Source organism: Punica granatum, chromosome 1 (genome assembly GCF_007655135.1).
Source record: "Punica granatum isolate Tunisia-2019 chromosome 1, ASM765513v2, whole genome shotgun sequence".
In the NCBI taxonomy this organism is placed as follows: Eukaryota; Viridiplantae; Streptophyta; class Magnoliopsida; order Myrtales; family Lythraceae; genus Punica; species Punica granatum.
This window is the reverse complement of record NC_045127.1, coordinates 10,548,958-10,573,101: the sequence shown is the minus strand read 5'-3', so window position 1 is coordinate 10,573,101 and position 24,144 is coordinate 10,548,958. Positions and strand designations below refer to the sequence as shown.

At 39.5% G+C, this 24,144-nt stretch overlaps 2 protein-coding genes across 7 annotated transcripts; one reads left to right on the top strand and one right to left on the bottom strand.

Annotated features, from left to right (window-relative positions):
• The first annotated feature begins 657 nt into the window (after positions 1 to 657).
• On the top strand, positions 658 to 3,331 carry LOC116193166 (cationic amino acid transporter 1-like). Of its 2 annotated transcripts, none has more exons than XM_031521961.1 (3): positions 658 to 910; positions 1,322 to 1,738; positions 1,842 to 3,331. In XM_031521961.1, exons 2-3 carry the CDS (start codon positions 1,333 to 1,335, stop codon positions 3,194 to 3,196), a joined length of 1,761 nt encoding a protein of 586 aa, XP_031377821.1. In that variant the 5' UTR covers positions 658 to 910; positions 1,322 to 1,332; the 3' UTR covers positions 3,197 to 3,331. The 2 variants fall into 2 exon arrangements, with proteins under 2 accessions (XP_031377821.1, XP_031377820.1); XM_031521960.1 differs by having other exon boundaries at positions 659 to 910; positions 1,319 to 1,738.
• Positions 3,332 to 3,491: 160 nt separating this feature from the next.
• LOC116193165 (187-kDa microtubule-associated protein AIR9) lies at positions 3,492 to 20,624 on the bottom strand. Of its 5 annotated transcripts, none has more exons than XM_031521955.1 (38): positions 20,188 to 20,624; positions 19,035 to 19,911; positions 18,374 to 18,445; positions 17,141 to 17,206; positions 16,939 to 17,010; positions 16,788 to 16,853; positions 16,623 to 16,685; positions 16,433 to 16,498; positions 15,828 to 15,927; positions 15,653 to 15,754; positions 15,143 to 15,375; positions 14,954 to 15,068; positions 14,503 to 14,623; positions 14,239 to 14,414; positions 13,083 to 13,218; positions 12,697 to 12,797; positions 12,572 to 12,619; positions 12,055 to 12,239; positions 11,819 to 11,936; positions 10,985 to 11,112; positions 10,447 to 10,615; positions 9,831 to 9,949; positions 9,474 to 9,642; positions 9,257 to 9,341; positions 9,085 to 9,158; positions 8,856 to 8,975; positions 8,393 to 8,588; positions 8,173 to 8,294; positions 7,589 to 7,796; positions 7,129 to 7,202; positions 6,785 to 6,923; positions 5,781 to 5,962; positions 5,468 to 5,623; positions 5,008 to 5,139; positions 4,826 to 4,884; positions 4,673 to 4,708; positions 4,460 to 4,591; positions 3,492 to 3,959 (listed from the first exon to the last, which is right to left on the bottom strand). In XM_031521955.1, exons 1-38 carry the CDS (start codon positions 20,241 to 20,243, stop codon positions 3,783 to 3,785), a joined length of 5,250 nt encoding a protein of 1,749 aa, XP_031377815.1. In that variant the 5' UTR covers positions 20,244 to 20,624; the 3' UTR covers positions 3,492 to 3,782. The 5 variants fall into 5 exon arrangements, with proteins under 5 accessions (XP_031377815.1, XP_031377816.1, XP_031377817.1 ...); XM_031521956.1 differs by having other exon boundaries at positions 4,673 to 4,705; XM_031521957.1 differs by having other exon boundaries at positions 20,256 to 20,624.
• Between the last annotated feature and the right edge of the window lie 3,520 nt (positions 20,625 to 24,144).

The window sequence follows — 24,144 nt, the reverse complement described above, 5'->3', positions numbered from 1 at the left end:
TGGTGGGTTGTAATTACACGTGTCACGTGACCACATAAACACCCACTCTCAACAACTTATTTTGAGCCGGGTTTTCCTCTCTTTCGAACTCGACCTTAACTACCTCAAGGAGGGCTTTCTCTTCCACACTCAAGGGAGGGGGGTCGAACCAACTGCGAGCTGAGCTTCCACTTCCGAACTCGGACTTCATTGGTCACAAGTTTCACACTCCGGCCTGGCATAATATTAGTCTCGACTCGGGTGCACGAAAACTTAACTTGCTCTGATACCATATAAAATTTCACTGGGCCTAAAAGCTATTGAATTCATCTCCAACTAAAAAGATCGAGTTAGTAGGTTGTGAAACCCAATTTTTTATAAATCCGTGCATTTATTTTTAATTTTTCCGTGTGAAACAATCTCTCGATTAACCACGATTCATTAGAGTTTTGAATATCAGGCGATACACACCGGTCGAGAAATGGAGCGTTGACCAAGCAACTAGGATTTTTAATGAGGTTCCAAAAACTTCGAGCTGTCACCTTCCTTCACTGCGCAATAATTTCCCGGGGGGGCGCATGCATTGCATACGATACGATTCTCCGAATTAATTTCTCTGTTACTCTCTCATCTGAACTGTATTCTTCTGCTAAATATGGCAATTCCGCCATGGCCACCATCACTTCCCATGCGTTCGTTCGCACTGGCCGAATATGCCGTTGTGCTCCCTACGGCCTGACCCCTATTTAAGATCCGATCTCTCTCCCCCTCCTCTTCCTTCCCCTCTGTGTGTGTGTGAGAGAGAGAGAGAGAGAGAGAGAGAGAGAGATTTCTCTCTCATTTGTCACCTTCAGTCCTCCGACCAACTCCTCTTCCTCTGTCTCGTCCCCTCCGCGGCCGCCTCACCCGACGACCGAGACCAAAGCTGCAGGTGAGTCCGAATCCGATATCACGCTCTCCTTTCGTCATCTGCACAAATATCTCTCTATGAATGTCAAGAATGGCCTCCTAGCGTGATTTAGATTTAATATTATAACAAATAAAAAAAAAAAAGATTCGACCTCCGGTTCGCGAGGCTGTCTTGGCCATTTGATCGACTTAGGTTCCTCCACTCTTAAGACCTTCATGAACCGCTCCTATCCCAAGGTCGGAAAATCAAGAAAGATCTGATCTTGATTCTCGGAGAAATTATGCATGGTCATGCAATATAATATATGATATATATATATATAGTAAATTAAATAATAGTATTATACGTACGCGAAGATCTTCTGTTTCCTAGAAAATATTATGTATATCGGGTCGATAGATGATCTCGGGTGGGTGATGTGGTGGACAGAAGGGACACAGAAGATGGGAGGGAGCGGCGGCGGAGAAGTGAGGAGAAGGGGATGCGGGTGCTCCAAGGACGACTTCCTCCCCGAGGAGTCGTTCAAGAGCTTCGGCAGCTACCTCAGTGCCCTCAAGGACACCCCGGCCCGCCTCAAGGACCGCGTCCTCTCCCGGTCCCTCGACTCCCGGGAGCTCCATGAGGTCAAGGCCCAGAGCCAGCACGAGATGAAGAAGACCCTCAACTGGTGGGACCTCATGTGGTTCGGCATTGGGGCTGTCATCGGCGCTGGTATCTTCGTGCTCACAGGCCTCGAGGCCAAGGAACACGCGGGACCTGCCGTCGTGCTGTCCTATGTCGTGTCGGGCGTTTCCGCCCTGCTCTCGGTCTTCTGCTACACGGAGTTTGCCGTGGAAATTCCCGTTGCAGGTATCGTGTCGGAATCTGCAGATCTATTTTATATTTCAAATCAAATGGAACAAGTTATCCAGCCGAATTGCACCGATATGAATAATCGTTAATGATTCATCAGGTGGATCATTTGCTTACCTGAGGGTGGAGCTTGGAGATTTCATGGCCTTCATAGCCGCTGGGAACATCCTGCTGGAGTACGTGATCGGCGGGGCCGCCGTGTCCCGGTCGTGGACGTCCTACTTGGCGACCCTTCTCAACCATGAGCCCAGTGACTTCCGCATAAATGTTGACAGCCTCCCCAAGGACTACAGCGAACTTGACCCGATTGCCGTCGGCGTCTGCGCGGCCATATGCGTCTTGGCCGTCCTCAGCACCAAGGGCTCCTCCCGTCTCAACTATGTGGCCTCCGTCGTGCACATTGCCGTCATCCTCTTCATTATCATTGCTGGCCTCTGCAAAGCTGACCCGAAGAACTACACCACGTTCGCTCCCAACGGCCCACGGGGCATCTTCCAAGCGTCTGCCGTCCTCTTCTTTGCTTACGTCGGGTTCGATGCCGTGTCCACGATGGCTGAGGAGACCAAGAACCCGGCCAAGGACATCCCCATTGGCCTCGTTGGGTCGATGGTCATCACCACCACCTGCTACTGCCTTATGGCGGTGACTCTCTGCCTGATGCAGCCATACAAAACCATCGACGAGAATGCTCCATTCTCGGTGGCATTCGAGAAGGTCGGGTGGAGCTGGGCCAAGTACATTGTGGCTGCAGGGGCGCTCAAGGGGATGACCACCGTGCTGCTCGTGGGCGCCGTGGGCCAGGCTCGCTACCTGACCCACATTGCCCGGACCCACATGATGCCGCCCTGGTTTGCCAAGGTGAGCGGCAAGACTGGGACTCCGGTGAATGCCACCGTCACTATGCTCTTCGTTACCGCAGTCATCGCCTTCTTCACGAAACTCGAGATCCTGTCGAACCTCCTATCCATCTCCACCCTCTTCATCTTCATGCTCGTCGCTGTCGCCCTCCTCGTGCGCCGCTACTACGTCACGGGAGAGACCTCAGCCTCGGACCGCAACAAGCTCATCACTTGCCTTGTACTCATCATCGGGTCATCCATTGGCACTGCCGCTTACTGGGGCATCGGTGGGACTGGCTGGGTCGGTTATGCCGTCACAATCCCGATCTGGCTCATAGCCACGGTGTGCCTGCATGTGTTTGTCCCACATGCTCGTAAACCCAAGCTCTGGGGGGTCCCACTGGTCCCGTGGCTGCCCTCGGTCTCAATCGCCGTCAACATCTTCCTCCTCGGGTCGATTGACAGGCATTCGTTCGAGAGGTTCGGGGTGTGGACTGGCTTACTCCTGGTGTACTACCTCTTGTTTGGGCTGCACGCAACGTATGACACCGCGAAGGAAGCAGACGCAAACCGAGAAAAGGCAAAGATCGGCCACATCGAAGAGGGGACGATGTGAGTTCTGCCATAATTGGGGGCCATCACTAGTTTCAGCAAATATGTACATATCTCAGCAGGCAACCAGGAATATCAGGAAAACCGTCTACAACATTCGAAATTGGTAGTTTGCCCGACTCATGTGGTACGTTTATTTCATGCTTCGAAGGGGTTTTCGTAAAGATTGGTCCGTTTGGATTTCTGAAAGCATTTGCTCTTATTTGATTTGTGCATCCGGCACGAGTTCTCTCTCTCTCTCTTTCCCGTCGATCACTGCTAAACAATCAGCGACCGCCTTGACACAAAGTTCAGATATAGAGTTGGAAATCCGTAATTATGACACATCCGCAATGTTACTAAACCGGTAATAGGCCAATAGCCCGAGATTACAGACGAGTTATATACCGTGCATCAATTTTCACTTGAAACAAATAACCCCAACGCCAATCAATGATGATTTGAGGGCAGTGGGGGAAGAAAAGCTTACCACTTGCCATGAACTCAACTCAATAAAGCTTAGTGACTGAACAACATACGCACCAGAACGGACAGAACTGTACATGTAAAATCGCAAACTGAGAGTAATATATAGTTGAGCGAGCTTGTTTTTAGGTCTCTATCTTGAGGAGGGAGTTGAGGGATGTGCTGTTGAAACGCTGTGCAAGTCCTCGGATCACGAGGACAACCACATCCCGCAAGTGCTTCGACTGCACAATCAGGTCCACTTCATTATCGCTGTCCACGACTATCCTCAGCCTGTGCTGGTCGTTCCTGAAGGTCTCCACCTGCCCAACACACAGCTCTTTCCCCTTAGTCGATTTACAGAATCCATGTATTTCAGATAAATGAAGAATACATTGTAACCAAACATTTTGGAGTGGTCCGGTGAATTTTCGACTGAAATTAAAGTCTCAGCCAACTAGCCAAGGGAGAGGCATTCCCCAAAGTCAGGCTGTCGCAATGGTGGAGAACATTAAACTAATTTTGACAATTCGTGAGATATTTGCCAACAGTAGACTGCTGTTGACAACATCAGCAAATATTTGGGCATCGATACACGAGAATCCATAATATTGCACAAGTCATGGCCAACAATTATCTAGAGGTGTGGATGGCAATCAACCGTGGTCCAGAAAATGAAAATAAACCTGAGTCCTCAACTTTTAGAAATATATGACATGTTAAAATCTGCTTCAATTTCATCTGTACTGTTACTAGACTTGATGGGAGTTCTGAGAGGCTTACTGTAGAGAAACCCAATTGAAAGAGTTAGATAGAAACTCACATGAAATGGAGGAGCGTAGCTTCCACGAATTTCTGTAGTTGGGAAGGAAGTCTTTGAGCCCGGCTTCACAACTTTAACTCGTTTCCTGTTGATCTCTAATATCCTTCTCTCAAGGGTTCCAGAACCGGGAGTCTGAAACATCACTTTGTTAATAAGAAAAGATCTTTTAAGAGAGAGCCACTAATTATCACAAAGTACTCCAAGGGCCCTAACCTTTTTTGTAGACCGATCCTTGTCGCACAGTACCTGCTAGTTGGGAATATATTTGTAAGTAACTTCAGTTTTGAATGGAACCAGAATCAACGCAAGCTGAAATTGAGAAGCTTCTCAAGTTTTAAAAGACAAAAACACAGTCAAATCCCACACCTCAAACTTCACTGCTCCAAGTTCAAGCTTCTGTTTCACCTCTTTGAGAACATCGGGCTCTGCAGTCAAGCATGAGCAAGCACAAATGTTAGAGAGATACTCTTCATAAAGTTGATCTATGTAGTGCCCTAGCATTTTCAGTAGATATATATATAAATATAGAAAAGGGAATATCAATTTACCAACTGCAATTGGCTCTGTTGATGCAGACACTGGGGGCCCTTCAACTCCATCCTCTCTTTCAGGAGTGTAAATTGCCACTAACCTGTATCCGACATCATCAACATTAGCTTCATACATCGTTCCAGTCTCTCCTGCAACATCAGATTGCATCCAGCATTAGTTACAGAAAACTAAGTTGATCGTGATGCAGAAGAAAAGAACATATCTTCCCAGACTCTGCTTTCAACCCCTATTCTATCCATGGATTTTCCACTGTGCACACGTGCTAGATTACAAGCTCTTTCATTTGATTATCACACGTCGCTATATTTGTGTTTGTGAATATAAATATCAAATGGTACCTTTTCTATGCCAAGGGAAGTCTCCAATCAACAGATACATGAATGAAAATAGCTTTCTTAAAGGAGGCTTTCATCAGTGTATATATCCATGAAGGATGGGTTGTATCTTGCTGGATACCTGGTATAGAGATAAGATCAGGGCTTCCAATCATAGCCCGAAGCCACTGAATCCTACTTTTTCCTTCCTTTCCACCACTATAAACTCCACGGACGGCATATAAGTTGGTATGGAAACCTCTACCTTCAATCTCCAGCTTATCTATTCTAGGAATACCTGAATCACAATGAAAAGGTCAGCTTAATTGACAAAAATGAAGATAGGACGATAAAATGTCGCGAAAGACATGGGAAATTAAAAACACATTGAGAGAACACTGAATAGAGTTCTCCAAATATCCAAGTCCAAAGTTTTGCAGACGAATTCAAGAGACCTGGAAGAACTGGAGCAGTCTCAGCATACACTGGTTCAGTTGACCTTCCAAATACATCCGTCACAATGCATTCACATCTGAGGCATCGACCAACATCTTCGAGTCGCACCTTGTAGGAGCAGGAAGTCTGTGAAGCTAAAGGTTCAAAGGGTTCTTTATTTCCTTCCTCTGATGAGCAGAACCTACATACAAGTGAAATGCTTATCAGAGGAAAATCCAAATAGAGTTGCTTTCGGTAATTGGGGAAGTTGCTAGAAAGACACGCTTGTAAACAAGGGAAGAGATCATGAGATAAGGAATTCCAGTTTCCACCTATTTCAGGCATAGTAGGTTAAGACAACTTATCCTTTTCAGGAAATTATTAGTTTGCTTCTGAGAAAGACTAAAACATAAGTTTTCTCCCTAACTGCAACTACAATATACTATGAATGTTGGGCCACCCGATGGTATCGATCATTGACGCAATTCTGTGAAGTACCTCTGTATAGTATTGGAGTAATTATTTGCATTTACTGGAGGAAGAAAGGTTTCTCATTTGAGTCTATATCGAAGATTATGTTTAGATAAAATAAAAGTTACAAAATACCAAAAAAAAAAAGAAGATAGTTGTTAGGCTGAAGCATTTACTCTTTCTGTAGTTATACAAAGCAAGTTTCAGAAATTTTTTTGAGATACTGGAATTTGCTTGGATTTCTAGAAGCTACTTGGATTCTCACTTAGTCTAACCCCCAGTGCTCTGACAATGGTTAAACAAGTAATCCTGGTACATAATCTCAAAGACTCAAAAGTCTGCCATCTGCATTCTGTTCTGCAACTGAGATGGACTTAGAAAGTGGATGACTCCCTATCAAGTCTTTCAGGTTAGTGTCGTTCTTAAGCTTTAATCTCAGTGATACACACATCATCTGATTCTCACCAACTCAACTATCTACAGGAACTGATGGTTATTCTGAGAAAACAAAATAAGCAGCACTGTGTTATTCAATGAGATAAAAGTGTAATACCATTGGTATTTGACATCCTTCTTGTACTTGCCCCAAACGTGCTTTTGCATTTCACTTTCGGGGATCACTTCAACAGCAGTGAGCACATCACGTTCAATAGCCTTTCCAGTGAGGGCAAGCATATTTACTTGCAGTTCCTCTGAAACAAATGCAGTGAACAAGTCATAATCCTAGTCAAACATTCATGTCTTATAATTTAGATAGATCAGGCATAAGCTGCCATCAATTTTTTGCTGGGAAATCCATTAATAGGAGAAATATAAACTTTTAAAAAAAAATTGAGAATTCTGCATGCAATTATAGGCATGCAAATATTGCAAATTACAGGCTGGAACCTAACTTACCAGGGAAGATGGTTTCCATGGGGCCAGATAATTTGAGCTCACCAACAACAGAATCTGATCGAACTGGCATGTACCTGTGAAGCAATAAAGAAATTACTACAAAACAACAGCAACAAAATAAATATTATAATGGACTTTGCATAAAGAACAAATAGATGAATGCTACCACCTTTCATAGCCCTAGGATATATTTCTGCCAACAAGGATCTGATAGAATTCAATTTCAACATTGTACAGCCACTGGCAGCATAAAGTAAGATGAACTAGCTATTGATTGCATTTGGCTATAAGCGCTTGACATTGAAATTTTAAAATCTAACATACCACCTTTTTAGGTCCCTTGTTTTGGATATATCAAACGATCCTACATGCATGTTCCCAGCACATGCATATCAGAAATTCATGCTGCATGAAATAGCTAACTTTGTAGACTTCGCCAATGAGGGTGTGGGCAACTTACCCAAACAACAAACGGCAATTGTAATCTGATTCTGTAACTTCATAGGTTTTGGTATTGGCCCCATTGATAAGAACAATAGTTCCCTCCGAATCTTCTCTGTACCAACTGAAGAGACTTGACCCCTCATATCCACCAAAATATTCTCCATCTCCAGAATAAACACCCAAGGATAATTTCTTTGCATGAACATTGGTAACAACAGGAAGTGCTGCCAGCCATTTATCATAGAGGTAAATTAATTACTCAAAGGAGATAATCTAAGACTAACTCATAAGAGTTCAGCCAAGACAAATAGATTAAGCTAGACAGACCACTGCATTAAATGAGACAGAATTTGTTTATTCATTTTCTTTTTTTACGTGATAAATAAGAGAATTTTATCGATAAGTGCGAAAGATTTTTGAAAGGAAAAAATTTGAATCACACAATTTATATCAGCAAGAAATAGAAATAATCAACAAGAACAAACAGCCTCATATCTTACTGCAGATAAGGCAGTAATTAGAGGAGAAGGTCGCCATTTAACACCTCTCCCCAGAAATAGAATGCTCAATGTAAATTGAATAGGAAACCAAATATATCACCTGGGCTAACAGGAGAGTTGGAAATCGCAATTAAGGGCTTTCCTTGTTTGCCATCTGCGCGAGTAGGTACCCAACAAAAGGCCAAGTATTTTCCAACATCCTCGAGTACAGGAGTGTATGTCCTGCCAATCAGAATATCTCAATCATCAATATGTAGTTTACAATATGGTAGTAATGGTCCAAGAAATATCATAATTTATTGTCTTGATTCGCAACTTACATTGTTTTACCACGTATGAGAACACCATCAGGATCAGTTAAAACCTCCATGAGTTCCGATTCATACAGCTTATTTTTCACCTTGAACCATGTATAGTCCCCAGTACCTTCCAACCCGCCAAAGTACTTTTTTTGTGGGACTACTTCCTCATTCTCGCAGCAATCAGGAACTACCAGTTGTAGTCCTAGAGGATCCGCTGTTGCAATGAGGACCAAAGTTGAAAAAGCAGTTTACTTACAGAATAAAAGAGAGCCATAAGGTGAAATGTGTCTGTCCAATAGAATAAGAAAGCAAAAATCTAATTCTAAAGTTTGCTCGTGTTCAATTTATGTCTTTTAGAACAAGAATAACAATAATCTCTTTATTAAGATTCATTTCTTACGTGCAACTTGGGGTAATAATGAAAATATACAATTGTCAGTCACATTCAATCTAAGTCTTGATTAAAGATGATTTCTCTTACCAGGAGCTACAGTTTCAGATATAATGCTCACAGGACTCCCAAATATTCCATCACTGCGCACTGGGGTGTAAACAAGTTCGATGTGCCTCCCCACATCGTCAAAGCTCAGATCAATAAATTCTGGCCAAGGGTCAACTGACGCATGTTACATACATACAGATTTAATCTATAAATCCTGTCGACAGGAGGAAAAGGAATAATGCTAAAACATATTTGAACCAGATGTTACCTTCAGTGCTTATTCTCTCCTTGGCGCCATTACTTTTCACCCGAAACCACTCATACAAGCACTCCCCTCTTTCCCTGTGACCAAATAATTATTCAGTTTGAAACCCAGCAGATGGAAGTTGGAACTGAAAGACCAGGTCCAACAATAACAAGAATTTTCTTATGTGTCTCACCCTCCACCGTAGGAAGCAACGAAACTTATGCGTTGTCCTTCGACTATTGATCCTAGAAACTCTAGGGAATGACATGTGGGAGGTCCTACAACATATAATCAGTTTGTTAACTCCCAACTTATACAGCAAAAAAAAAGCCATTCCAGAAAGAACACTTCTGATATGGCTCAAGTAATTGCTCAAGTTAATTAGTTTTAAAAAGCTTCCAATTGCATACCAGGTATTACTGGTCCAATTTGCTCAGAGAGAACGACTGGACCACGAGCCCAGTCACTTCTGATGGGTTCACAAGAAACAGAGATAAAACAGCCAATCTCATCATATGATAGTGTGTATGATGCAGTCGTAGCACCTCTAATCTCGCATTGTGAGCCATCTGGACCAGCCTGTAATTTCAATTATTCATTTTAAACAGAAATTCTTCAGCGTCATCAATTAATACCCAAAAAAATGAAAAAAAATCAACAAAAGCCCATGCCCGGAGAAAATATAGTAGCTCATGGCACAATAAGGAAGCTTCATTATTTAAAGTACTCGTAATCAAGCAGAAAGAAACTAGATCTAGCAATAATACCCGGAACCATTGAAAAATTGACTCTCCTTCTTCACCACCCCAGTAATTTTTGTCAACATATAGTGTTGTTCCTTCAACCAGATTCCCAATTATTTGCAGTGAAAGCAATCTTGGGCTTCCTGCAGATCATGCAGTGTTTTGGTTACAAGTGAAATTAAACAAGATAATAAACCACAGTCCTTCACCAAGGACAACTGCGAAATGGAATTTATCACTGTTCTACAGAGCATCATAAAAGAACAAAGAGAAATTAGGTAGTATCCTGTTTTATTTCAATTTGTCCCATCAATATAATATCTATTAGACATGGGGTCTATTAAACATGGGGATGCGAGTGGGTGTTTGTGGGTTGGGATTAGGGGGAATGAATTATTCCAGCATATGGCACATGCAACTGACATCAGGTGAAATAGATAAAAACGTCTACCAATATGCATATTTTTTCTGTATTCACTCGACATATTTCAATTTCCATATTTGACCAGCGGAGGACCTCATTGGATCAAAAATCAACAGCAAAAGATTTTTCCATCTCTAATCTTCTGGTCAAAGTACCTAGTTTCAACATAGAAATGTCACATCACATAAGTTCCACAATTACAGACAGCAAACTTACCAGGGCGTATACGTTCTTGTCCCATGGAAGTCCTTGGCTCACCTACAGTCCCATCATCACGTACTGGGGTACACTGAAATGAGACAAACTTGCCAATTGCATCTTTGGTAATGCGATACTGAAGAAGCCCTGAAACTCCACTAATCAAAACACCAGGTTCAGTTTCAACCTGCAGATCCCAAAAGTAAGTCAGTTATGTACTAGTCTATGTTCATTCAGTCAGATATAAAGCAAGTATCGAAGCTAGTTGCTCACTGTATTGCAACCCAGATATATAAATGTAATGCAAAATGTACCTCCTCCTCTGTCTCCCGTTTAATAATTAATTATATAAAGAAATAAGTAGTCGATAATTTTTACCCAAAAAAAATTGAACAGAAAAGCACCTCGATTTTTTATCTGAAGGAAACACTGTAGCTCCAATGCAAATGTTAGAAAATTAAAAGACGCATATGGAGAAACATACTTACTGATCAAGTCAATATTTTTTTTTAGTGGAACTTTAGAAAAAACATATGGATCAGCAGAAGTAAGTTACCTCATGAAGGCACCAATTATAGATACTTTTTCCTTCATGTCCCCCAATGTAGCCATATGACGCTGTCAGAATTCCTCCTTCCGCATACTCCCCAGTAATGGACAGAAAGTTTAGGCTAGGGGGAAGATCTACAATGTGAATCGAATCAGCCGCCAAATTATCTAAGATAGGTATAATCATATAAAGTTATATAATCATGTCATCCTATTTTTCTATAAATTTCTTCATAGAACACCATAAATTTAGAACAAGAGTATAGTCATAATATAGTGAACAGGCCTTCATCCACCAAGTTATGCTTCTATTAAAACCTTCTAGTGTGTTCTTGTCCCCGCACCCGACCAAGTTATGACTACTAAAAGCCTCTTGCCTGTATCTTCCTCCCGTTCAGAGCATCCAACAGCAATATCCTGTAGTTACCATCTGAAAACCATCTCAAGTGATTATCTTTTTTTGTTTTTCCTCCGTTGATTATTCTCCAGATCCAATCCAACAAATCCTAGGACATGCATCAGGCTCAGAGCATCATCAACTTATCAAAATGGTTTTCATTCATCTTGTTCTAACACCGTTGTCGGTTATATTGCAGAAGATATGGTGGACTGCCCACATTTTAGTCATGCAAGATTAATTATTAACATTGTTTCCATCAAAGAATCAGAAACCCACATGTGACCCAATGGACTTCCAGGCCCCAACGCTACATCATCTTATATGACCAAATGCTGTTCACATCCACTCATTGAGATAAACAGAAGATGCTCGACAATGACCAGTATTATAAAATATCATCTCAATTACAACTTCTCAAGGATCAGAAAATGTATAACTTACTCTCAACAGCTCTTTCAGAGATAACATATGCTGGTTCGCCAGATTCCCCATCCGGAGTCATGGGTATATACTTTGCAACAAGGTAGTGACCCACAGCTCCTAAAGGAATGCGGAAGGCCTATAAAATGAAAGCTAAATGAGCATTGTCATCCGCTATGTACAATTTCTCGTCTTTTTGAATTTTAGCAGAAATAAGTACATGCACTGTGATTACACCAAAGAATATTAATCTTTACCTTTGCAATTTTGGAGCTGGTCAGGGCTTCAAGACCATTCTCACCATTTAGAATTGAAGAATTTGTCTTAAACCACTGCACCCTGCTTGAACCTTCAGTTCCTCCAGTAACATTGCCCGTAACAGTTATTTTACTGTTTTCCCTCAGATCACCAATTATTTTAACATTTGTAACTTTTGGAGGGGCTGCAAGTCCGTCATAAGAAATCGTAAATGACGGTCACAAAGAGCATCATAAATGACCATTCTGTTTACTGCATCATAAGCACTAGTATCATAGCACAACGAAAGCATGTGTTATGCACGATGATTTCTTTCATTAGAGTAGTTAATTAGACGCTTCCATCTCATAAAGATAAAAACTATCTGTTAACTTAGTACAGTTGATTGCAAAGTAGAAAAGGATTGCATATTTTCGGCCACTAAATATCCAAGAACTTTACCCAAAAAAAAAAAAGGAGAAAAGAGTTACAGAAGTTGGGATTCAAAACTATGAGAATGACTAGCATAATTCATACCTTGTTTCACTATCTGAGACACCAATGACACTGGTTCACCTTCCTGCCCTGGAAAATCAAAGTTACAAAGTTATAATGGGTTATTTTCATAAGGTTCAACACTTGTGTGATGACAGATTGAATACCCTCAAAGTTGATAGGAACATATACGAATAATATTCTTCGCCCAACATCTTCTTTAGTTAACGTGTATTCTGATGTTCCTCTGGACACTGTTGTGAAATCTCTGGAAGAACATCAAGTAAAAAAATTTGGGGGTTAGATTCTTAGAGAAACTGCAAGCTTGCATGTCATACCTGTATCAGTATCATTTGTGGCCTTGAAAGTTGACATAGGAATAGTAAATTTCGGGCGATGGATTTGCATATACATAGTACAGATAGAACAACATGAAAACTCCATTAGAACTTATTGTAAAGTAGAATGTAGATGCTGGAGACACTAGGAGAAGAAAACATAATTCACCCATATGAACACGTCTTTAACACAGAAAAGATAATTTATAACTAACCCAGTTTCCCCATTTTCCCGCTGCCATTCAAATTTGCTTGGACCTTCTTTTCCTCCAAAGTAGTCCCCAACTCCTTTGATGGTATTTCCTTCGACAATATCTCCAATGATCCGGACATTGTTGACTGATGGAGGAGCTGCAAAAGAAAACAGACTCATCAATTCTAACCAATTGCACAGCTCTGATTCTGACAAGGAGGAATAAGAATCTGAGGAAGCTGGATGTCCACGGAAATGCGAAAGAAAACAGACTCGTTAACTAATTGCACAGCTCTGATTCTGACAAGAGAGGAATAAGAATCTGAGGAACCTAGAGAGGAAATGATAAAGCAAATATTGGCACGAATGCAGATTCGATAAGCATTTCCAACGTCAGGAAATTTTAATGGACGAAACAATTATAAATCAGCACATTCTCCCACTTTAGGTCACATAATAACAGTGGGAAAAGATATGCTTGGAGAGCACATCCAGGAATTGAAACTATTTTCCCTAAAGGAAAATTAATAAACAAGAACAATAAACAATTGGTTTTGAAACAGCTACGAGATAAGGATAGCAATGAATTGCAAAATCAATTCCAAAGTCCAAGAAAGTACCTCCCAATCTACGGAGAAAGGTTAAGTCCATCTTTGGAAAGCAATTTAAAGTTCAAATTATTGTCTTACCTACATGGTCTCTGAAATTATAATAACCAACATGAGTGCCCAGTGCACCAGAACATAAAACAAGAAAAATAAGACATCTTCAAAAGCTTTTTTTTTTTATGGATAATAAGAATTCATTTATAAGTGAAGAACAAAGTACACGGGAGGTATACAAAGCACCTCATCATAAATGAGCTGAAAGAAAGAAGAGAACAAAGAAGAGAAAGGAAGAACCTAAGGTGCCATTTGCTACCATCCAACCACCACCCGAGGTCTCATGGATCATAAATTTTAGAAACCAATTTGCCATAATTCGGCTCTCTCTCTCTCTCTCTCTCACAATCAAATAAGCATACATTTTGACATGTTTCATAGTGCAAAAGAGAGAAGGAACCAAAAACAGATGGTCTCAACAAGCATGTGCACAAGGACATTAGATGTAAGTTTGATTTGATGAAGAACATTAACGCAGAAAATAAAGTGAAGGTCCTCAAAAGTTCTTGTTTGCACCTGCTTTTATGAAGTCAGTGTATTTATACTGAGGTTCTCCTTTGGCACCTTCTTCTGTTACTGGTGTGTACATAAAAACCAAACTTGTGTCAATGTCATCCATAGACAACTGATACCCCTCATCTTCAGCTCCAACAATTACTACCGGACTGCTGTTCCATCTCCTTCTCAACCAACTGAAGTGATGAAAGACATATCAACTCCCATAACAAATAAACAGCACAAATGAGATGGGCCTGCAACCACTATAGCATGCAACATTACCTAGCAACACCTTTTCCTGGAGTTCCACCACACCAAGCAACTTTTGCATGGCCCTTTATGGTATTTCCTTCTACAAGTTCACCTTGCACTTCGAGGCTCACAACCTTTGGAATTTTAGTTCCTTCACAAAAGACAAAGGTATTAAAGAGGAAGCCATGGGGCTGTCATGCCAACTTCAGTGAATTAGACATTTAAAAGGGCTACCCATAAAACAAGCACTAGAAAGGCAAGGAACCATGAACAAACATGAGGCAAAAAAAAAAGGACATTAAAGAGAAAAATAAATCAATGGTAAAGGAGAGGAGGTTAAACAATTATGGCATGCTTTCTATTTACTTTCAGATAGGGCTGTATTGGACTTCTAGATGAGTCATCATTCACTTTATGCTGTTAACAAGTTATTCAATACAAAGTAACAAAATGATGATGCTAGAAAAATGTCCCCATGTACCTGGTGAGACTGGTGAAGATATAGCAAAAACTGGGAGGTATTCAATTTCTCCCAAGATGGGCGTACATTGCACTTTCAAAATTTTACCGATGTCCTCATTCCTTGGCCAGTACACCTGCCCAGTTGTAGGATAATCAGCTTGGAAATTTTAGAGCATAAACTTTTCTAGAAAGTAGGAGAAGCATTAACCTCCCCAGTGGCATCCGGAATAGCAGTAAAATTTGAAGGTGTTCTCTCTCCAATAAACCATTGATACTTCAAGATCAACTGAGGATCAAGACTCAAAGTACTGTCTTGAACGAAGTTGAAATGGCAGGCACAAGCATCCTCCTCAAATGGTTTATCAATAGAAGCTTCTTTGAGCAGATACCCTGGAGGAAACTTATCCTTCCACTGCTCAACTAAAAATCGAAATGTCGATTCTGTTCAAGAAATGACGGAACTTTAGAATTGGTGCTTATACAACAGCTCTCAGAAGCAGAAAACACAAGAGGGACAATGATTTGAGATTTACCCCAGATCATTGTCTTCACTAATAATAAGTGACAAATAGAATAGACTGCAAACCCTATGATACAAAAATTCTGTGAAATCTATATAATTCTTTTACTATACAAGCTTCCAGGCATATCTTTTTCTGTTATGACAAAAAACAAGAAAAAGTAAATTATATTGAAACAGTACTTCATGAAAACAAACCTGCCGCTTGATCAGGACGGCAAAACTCCCAACCATCTCTAATGCACAAAGCAGCATGTGTTGGATAACGTTTTGCAAGTGCCAACTCCTCCCTCAACAGATCTTCATAAAATTGACAAAATCAGTGACAGAAGAAGGGTTTCCCTCCACTCATGGAAGCAAATAATGTAGCTACCTCTATCATTGAACTTTTTAAGTGTTGGACCAACAAGTAAAATAGAAGCTGCTTCCAGATGAGGCATTTTCAGTATAGGGTTCTCCTCGACTCGTAGATGCTGCAGTAACATAAATTGAAACAGATGGATCAGATCTACTTAAAGCAGAAGAGGTTGATCATTCTTTCAATCTAATCTCATTTTATAGACTCATCACTGCATCAAAAAATTGTCCCATGGAATCATAAAGCAACACTGGCCAAAACAGTAGCTTTCTTTAGCCTCATTTAAAAGTTCTTGTCAATATGAATATCCCCTGCTTCTAACTTGAAGGTAGTTAAATCTCCAAGAAAATAGAAACTTGTACATAAACCAACTCTTTTATTTTCAAGTCTAAAAGAAAAAAACAAAAGGACTATTTTTTTTTCTTTCAATGTTTGAGAACTCCAGAAAGAAAGATCTGTACATTCATATCAATCAAGTTTCGTCAATTTGCCATATTTTCTGAGTTTAGAGCTAAGATACAGATGAAGCCTGAAATATGAGGGGAAAAAAAATATTGTTGGAGATATTCTAGCAAACTAGCCGTATAAATTCCTTCAAGAAGAGCAATTGAAATAGCTACCTCAAGTGAAGGTAAATGCGGAAATCCCTTCAGGGTGGAAATTTTATTTTTGCTGGCAGCTAAAACCTGCATGAAGGACAATATATAACACCAGAAAGGAATTGCAGATTGACCTTTTACATAGGAGATAGACGAGGTCATGCTATTTAATTAACCACTATATCAGATTTTATAGAATCAAAAGAACTACCTGCAGTCTTGGTTGGCTTGCCATTGCCAGAGACTTGAGCTTGTTTTGAGCAACAGAGAGAAACTAAAGACAGAAAAAAATTTATAACTTTACAAGCCCAACTCTGTCTAACAATTGAATTGTACACTGATCACAAAAGCGAAAAGTAAAATTCAACAGCTGTACCTCCAAATTGGGAAGCTGAGGAAGGCTTGCTAGTGAAGTTATTTGATTTCCAGCAAGATATAGTTGCTGCACAAACAGGTTTAGCTCATTAAATGAATAAAATATCCCCAGCATTCATCCATGTATTCCGGTTAAAGTTTTATATATGCACCTGTAAGGCCTTGCAATTCTCAAGAGGTTCAAAACCAGGCCCTTTAAAATCATTGAAACTCAAATCCAGAACCTGGAGCACAGATCTTTTCAGAATCATAATCTAACTCAAAATATAAGAAGAAAAGAATCCCCTCAGGGATAGGGATCCAAATGAATTGTGATTAGTTTTTTACTAGGACGGAAATTATCAGTTGACACACCTTGACTCGACTTAGTATCTCAATCCCTTCAAGCGTGGACAAGAGATTGTCCCTGAGATAAACAAACTGCCAAAAGAAGTATCAGTTGAGCAAATCTTGAGTCCGGGGCCTCATAAAAATATACAATCTGTTCATAAGATAATAATATAATCACTCAAACATAAAACAAGTTTATATACCAGAAAAGGAAAGGTTAATGGTGACAGGTTCAACAAGAGTAAAAAGTTTAAATTCATTACTAATATTGTCCATACTAGTATGAAAACAGACCATGCAATGCGTCAAATTTTTTGTCAAAAACTTGAATATACTTGGTTCATTCACATCATAGCCCCCCAGCAAACCGTCACTGACACACTGAAGACTAATTTAGTCTAATTAAAGACCATCCATCTTTTGGAACCTAGCTGCTACCAATATGGTCCAGCCTCTTGTCAACTGCTTCTCTGATACAGGATTTGAGATTCTTGATCAGGCTTTACTGGACTTCAATTTTTAAGCTTACAGGCAGGCCAGCATTTTGTTCCAATTCTAATAGGAGTTGTGAGCTCAAGAATGGGCTTTTTTCTAGAAGCACACATTCCTCCGGGAGAACTTGGGATGCAGAAAAATCAATAGACTTCTCACTTATAATTTACTGGTTAGCACATCAATTGCCAGCCAACTTTACGTCAGCTCAAAGCTGAACTCAGGTATAGCAATAAGAAAGTATTTAGGCGGACCCTTCAGGACTTAAACATCCTTATTATCTTGAATATATACTATACAAGCACATTTCTTCAGCAAGACCCTATATAACAATAAATAATTATCCAAAATTTCAAAGGAAATTAACAAATGTATAAGTACGAGAAGTGAATTCTGCAATGTCATAAAATATCTGACTTGATCTTATTCTAACTATTCAAGATTATGAGAGTTGCTCACTACTCAGAGGATAAGTCCAGTGAACCAAGTTTCCATGGCACCACAAATCCAGTCCAGCAATGTGGTACGGTTCTCATGATTATAACAAATAACCACTGATAAAAAATGAGAAAAAAAACAATCTAATAATCCTGATGTTACATAATCCGCATGAAAATGTTATCTGGAAACATTTACTTCCACTGAAACAGCAGTGTTACTAAGGCAGGAAAGCAGGCCATTAAGAACACAAGCCACTCAGCAGATGGAAGCAAACCAAGAAGTTAGAACTATGAAATTATGAATAACTCTTTAAATTTCCTTTACCTCTAAATTTGGTGACAAATTCAAGCCGCTGGCATTGAGAGTTCTAACTCTGTGGCCCCTTAGATCCAACCTCTGGAACAACAAAAGGGAAGAACAGAGAAGGATGAAATAGTCAAACAAGATAAGCACTAAAATGCACCAACAATTCAAACATGAAACGTCAAAGGGAGAAATTTAACCAAAAGTGCAAAAGAGGTACGGTCAACTATTTCGATAAGCTGGTCCTGTACTTTTTTCCTGGACACTTTGAGATGGTGTTCAGGGAAATTTAGGTGCTGAGACATAAATGCTTACGGCTCTTCTTGATATCGCGGCAACATATATCAAAGAACAATAACGACTCAACTATATTTCTCACTTAATGAAATCAGATGCCAAGTGATTCGCACTGCCCAAGAAAAATAATGCAAATTTTTAACCCATACTAGTATATGATGTTTCCAGTCTTAACTACATGATATACATCAAACATGCATGACCGACTCATTGTTTTGATGTTAATAACAAAGTAAGATCTAATTTCCTCCACAGTCAAGCCCCCAAAGTTATACAAAATGATATATAACTAAAAAATTAGAACAACCAAGCTTCCAAATGAGACAAGCCTAGATTACAAACAAGCGGTGAAAAGGATTACATAAAATCCAAACCAAAAGCTTACCACTTCATCACTTGCTTTAATCTCAACCTGTGGAAGCATCATGAACTTTGAGTCCTTACTGTCTGGAGTCATAGTTTTCTTCCGCCCAGATAAATTAGCGCTCCTATTGACTGATGATGACAGAGAAGACGTTCTGAGTCCGCTAGAAACAGAAGGTGATCGAGCTGATGGGGAGGAGACTGTGGAAACCACCTTCCTAGTCCCACTGCTCCTAACACTGTCCAAAGAAGTAGAAGCACCTTTCCTCGAAGAAGAAGACAGAGTTGGCACCGCTGGCTTGACTGCAGATTTCTTGAGAGGTTCTTGCTTTGTTCCATCAGATGCAGTCGGTGTCCTCACACCCCTTCCCCCTGGAGAATCAGCTGCCCCCGTCTTCTTGATATCTGAGGCACTTGCTCTGGTTGCTGCCGGTTTGGTTGTTCCAGCAGGCAAAGATGCCCTCCTGATTTCCGGGAGGGAGCGCCTTACTGGGTCTGAGGCCGAAGGCGTGGTGAACTTCTTCCCTGAAGCTGCACCCGCACTGTTCTGTGAAGGCGTCTTCTGGGACAAACCCCCCGTGCTGTTCCTTCTGGTGGCTGCAGCTAAACACGAAGTTTTGGCCGATGCAGTCACGGTGGATTTGCTTACGCTGGAGACCGATTCCGAATCACTTTTCAGGTCCATCTTGTTCCTGCTGGAAAAGGTAGGCCTAGCAAACCGAGCAGTTTCTATGGCGACAGGTCTCGTAGCCTTCGTGGCCGATTTCGGGGTGTCGGAAGGAGCAACAGGGGACTGTTTAACCGAATTTAAGAGGATTTCCCCCGGATCATCACCTGATTGCACATCCGGATCCTCCATATGACAAGCTGGAGCAAGTAAATGAGGAGAAGATTCGCGGCTGCAATGAAAGGCAAGTAGCAGTCAACATGACGAAGTAGCAACACCAACACCACCAAAGCACACGACTTGAAGCACCAGAAATGGAAGAAATCCAAGGCGATAAACACCGGAATCGAGGAATCGGAATTCCGAACACAGACTGTACAATGCAACTTATTAGCTGGCTCGCACAGTGGTTGCAATGCATTACTCAAATAATTGTCCAACAGCCATATCCCATTAATTTAGTATTTATTCACACACAATTGTCTCATCCACCCCTTTAGGAAAATACCACAAGGTCTCAGCTACAGCTACCAAACAGAGTAGTTCAGCAGAAACCACACGCATCCCGCTACTCACACTTGCGACTACAACCTCAGAGCTTCGGGAGAGACCACCGCACGCGGATCTCAAGCAGGACGCGGCACCTGCAGGTGAACACGGGGGGTGCTCTGCACGATCCGAGCGAGATGGCCGAGCTGCGAGGTGAAACCGGCAGTGCGGATGGTGAGAGAGCAGCACGGCCACTCCGGCGAGTTCCGGATGACGGAGTAAGCAAATGCTGTAGATCTAGCGGAGCGGTAGAGGATGCAACAGCGCTAGGGTTTATTGGAGAGGGGAAGCTCAGCTGCAGAAAGGAAAAGCGAGGGAAGTTCTGTGGCGTCCAAAAAGGAAAGCGCATAAAGCAGAGTGGGAGAAACAGACGACAGTGTGCTGGAGAAGATGATGGAGTGAGGTCTGGATATTGATTTACTTCCTTTTTTTATTACTTTTTTGTTTTCATGTGTTGCTTTCATTAAAGGAAAAAAATTATGTCAACTATCACTGTAACCATCTACTTATTCATTAACGATCGTTTTTATTTTTAAAATACTTTTACTTTCAATTGTCTCGAACGTTAGCATTCTTTCTAACATTTATACTCTTCCGTTAATTTCCGTGATGAAAAATTCATTGACGACGTTATGTTTTTCGTCACAGAATAATATAAATATTAGACGGAATCTCAATATTTAAGGTTAATTAAACATGTTATTGATAAAACGATTATTAATAAATAATTGAAGAGTAACTGTGATAGTTTATTAAAAAAATCTAAATAATTGGCAGTGGTTGGATAAGATTTTTTTTTGTGATTTTTTTAATAAAAGAAAAATGGAAAATCGTAGTGTCAGGTAATAATTGAGGGCGAGACCGAACGGTTGTCCGCACAAAATGGCGGAAACAGTACGTTGGGTCGTAGTGGAGGGAGAGACACTTTTGACGGTTTTTGAATTTTTAACCCCTTCTAGAAAAAAGAAATTACAAATAAATAACTTTTAAAAAAAAATCGAGAATGGATTAGATAAATCAATCGGGAGAATACTCTATACCTAGTCATCGGCGTGGCCGACTTTAGCTATTTTGTGGTCTCTACTGCGTTCAAGTGTTATTCGAAAAGGAAGAGGTAGTGCAGTAATATTTGTGCTCCTTCATTTAACGTTTTATTTTTTTATAATAAAATCTCTCTTATAATTGAAACATAAATAATCTTTAGAGATTAATCGGGTAATTGTGTATATTTTGGTCAGTTTCGAATCTCTCCTTCGAAAATGACTATTTTGAAAATCCTTTATACTTTAAAATTAAATGTGGACGGCCTACTTTTAACTAGTCCGTCGAGATGATTTTTTTTCTAATTTAGAAAGGTAAATTAGTCAAGTAAATTAATATCGGCACTACCTTTTGTATACGAAAAATAAAATAAGATAAAAATCAGACTCGGACCTTCGAACATAAGAAAAAGAGTACAGCGACGGAGACGTACTGGTGAAGCGCCCCTTTCCGCTCCATCGTCGTCGTCTTTTAAATTTTTTGAAATTAATGATTAATTAAATATTAGCAGTTGAGCCCCAAATTAGCTGGAGTCACGTGCCATGCACGTGTGCGTATATGTCAGGAAGGATAAGAGGGAAAAGAAAAGAGGTCTCACACTTTTCAGAACCCCCAAAAAAGGAGAGTTGCTTCAGTTTCACTCCTCATCGTGATCGAACTGTCCCAACTGAAATCGAGAAAATGTCACGTAGTTGTTACCCCATCACCGTGGGCCATAACTCCCGAATATATTATCCGATAGATCTATTTAAATTTTAATTGATAGTCACTTGTAAGGGGGCAAACAAATCAAGCCGTGCCGAGCTCGAATATACAAGGTTCAAGTTTGGACTCGTCAAACTTTTCCTAAGCTCAAGCCTAATCGAGCCTTAAAACCCGAGCTTGAACTTACCTCGTCAGACAAATCAAAGGCTCGAGCTCGCTCGTGTGACACTTGGCTAATGGGTCAAGTTCAGTAGAAAAGTCGGGCTCGGACTCAGGCTCGAGTTTGGGCTCATTTAGACTCGAAAAAAAATATAAACTAAATTATAAAACAATAATATCGTGTAAAATATAATTCAAAAATACAAATTACGACCTCATAGTGCTCAAATTCAAATCGTATGGAATTCCATTAAAATACTACGTTTAACAAATATGAAAAAATTATTAGAGTTTCATTCATAAAAGGATTAACATCAATATCTTAAATGAATAATAATAATAATAATAATATAATAAAAGCTCGGTTAAGCTCGTGAGCTTCGCAAGCCGAATACTATTAAACTCAGCTCGGCTCATTTAATTGATGAGCTCAAGCTTAATAAGAGCTAGCCGAACTCGAGCTTTCGTCGAGCCGACTCTGAACTGTTCGCGAATAGTCTCGTCTAATTTATGCTTCTAGTCACTCTAACTTACTCTTATAGCCTTGATAAATAGCGACGAGCTAACATTTTTTCCGGTGAAATCGACCGAATGGCTAGTCTATCTCAATCGATTCTGTCCATGAAGTATTGCGGTAGACATCTCAAAAACAATTATGTCAAGTTTGGTTTTGAACTACTAAAAAAAGTAGACGATTTATAGATTTAGATTTTCATTATACAATTCCTATGTTAATTAAGCAAGACATTCATTTACAAATAGACAATATTTTCAATTAAAAATGGTAATCTTATCCTTGCCAAGATGCAGTCACCTCGAATACAATAATTGATGGTACATTTTTCCCAATAGATATGTTGGAACTTAGATTAGTTGTTATCATAAGCTATGCAGTTTTCATCAATCATCTCCCTGACAACTTCAATCATAAATTGCCTCATGATTAGACCCCTTTGAAATTATCTAAATACTAACTTCTATCCTCTATCTTCCACTTTTTTTTATTAAGCTAAAGTAGAGTTATAACAATCTCTCCAAAGGAGAGTAGCGAAGAAAAGCCTACTCTCAAGAGAGTGAAGATTCAATATGTTGCCCATTTTTAATTTTAGTGAGGGACCGTTTTGTTGGCATTCTCTTTTATCAATTAAAAAATTGTTCACGAAAATTGGAGAATATTAAGCCAACAAACTGAGCATGTATCATATATCATCTCTCTCTATATATATATATAATCGTATCCCACCATTAAATAGGTTAGAAAAGTAATTTTTAAAATATTATAAGGTCATATAAGTAAATGTGTAAATAATATTCTGAATTAAAAAATACTATATTGATGATATATTTACATAAATTAAATGCAAATAAAAGTGAAGTAATTGTAAATATATATAGTTATTTTCATAAAAAAATAAAATAAAAAATTGTTTTAAAATTATTCTCAAAACTTAAATAATTTTATGATATTTGATTAAAATAAATATTTTGATTTTCATGAAAATAATTGAGTCATTTTAGCTAAATTATACAAATTTCAGCTAACTATATATATAATGCCTTACAGTCAATATATCTCAACATAGAGATATTATATATATATATGGAGAGAAATAATTACGATCAATAATTAAAATTGTTAAATACGATATTAAAAAATTAATTTTTCGCCATCAAACACTAATAAATTGACTATAAAAGATAAAGTCTACTAACTGTTTGCATTAAGTGGTCTCATATAGTATTTTTACCATCAATACCAATGCCAATTCAATGTAAATTTTATCGCCAATGTTGTATAATAAATGTATTGTACTTCACAGATTAATATGTTTAAAATAATAGGTATTATTATAAATAACAATAGCAAATATGAAAATGAAAAACACATTATTTCGAATCATTATTGTTATTTGAATAGTAAATAAATATTTATAATCTTAGAAAAATAAAGAAAATTTATAATTATGTGAATTTAAACTTTATTGAACAATGTTTTCAAAACTATTGCAAA

What these genes read in the sequence shown, in the direction of transcription:
- LOC116193166 (XM_031521961.1), top strand. Translation starts at nt 1,333, where the DNA reads ATGGGAGGGAGCGGCGGCGGAGAAGTGAGGAGAAGGGGATGCGGGTGC. An exon ending in CGTGGAAATTCCCGTTGCAG is followed by an intron (nt 1,739 to 1,841) that starts GTATCGTGTCGG and finishes ATGATTCATCAG; the next exon opens with GTGGATCATTTGCTTACCTG.
- LOC116193165 (XM_031521955.1), bottom strand. Translation starts at nt 20,243, where the DNA reads ATGCGTGTGGTTTCTGCTGAACTACTCTGTTTGGTAGCTGTAGCTGAG. An exon ending in AATTGGACCAGTAATACCTG is followed by an intron (nt 9,342 to 9,473) that starts GTATGCAATTGG and finishes TATATGTTGTAG; the next exon opens with GACCTCCCACATGTCATTCC. An exon ending in CAACTCTCCTGTTAGCCCAG is followed by an intron (nt 7,797 to 8,172) that starts GTGATATATTTG and finishes AATGGCTGGCAG; the next exon opens with CACTTCCTGTTGTTACCAAT.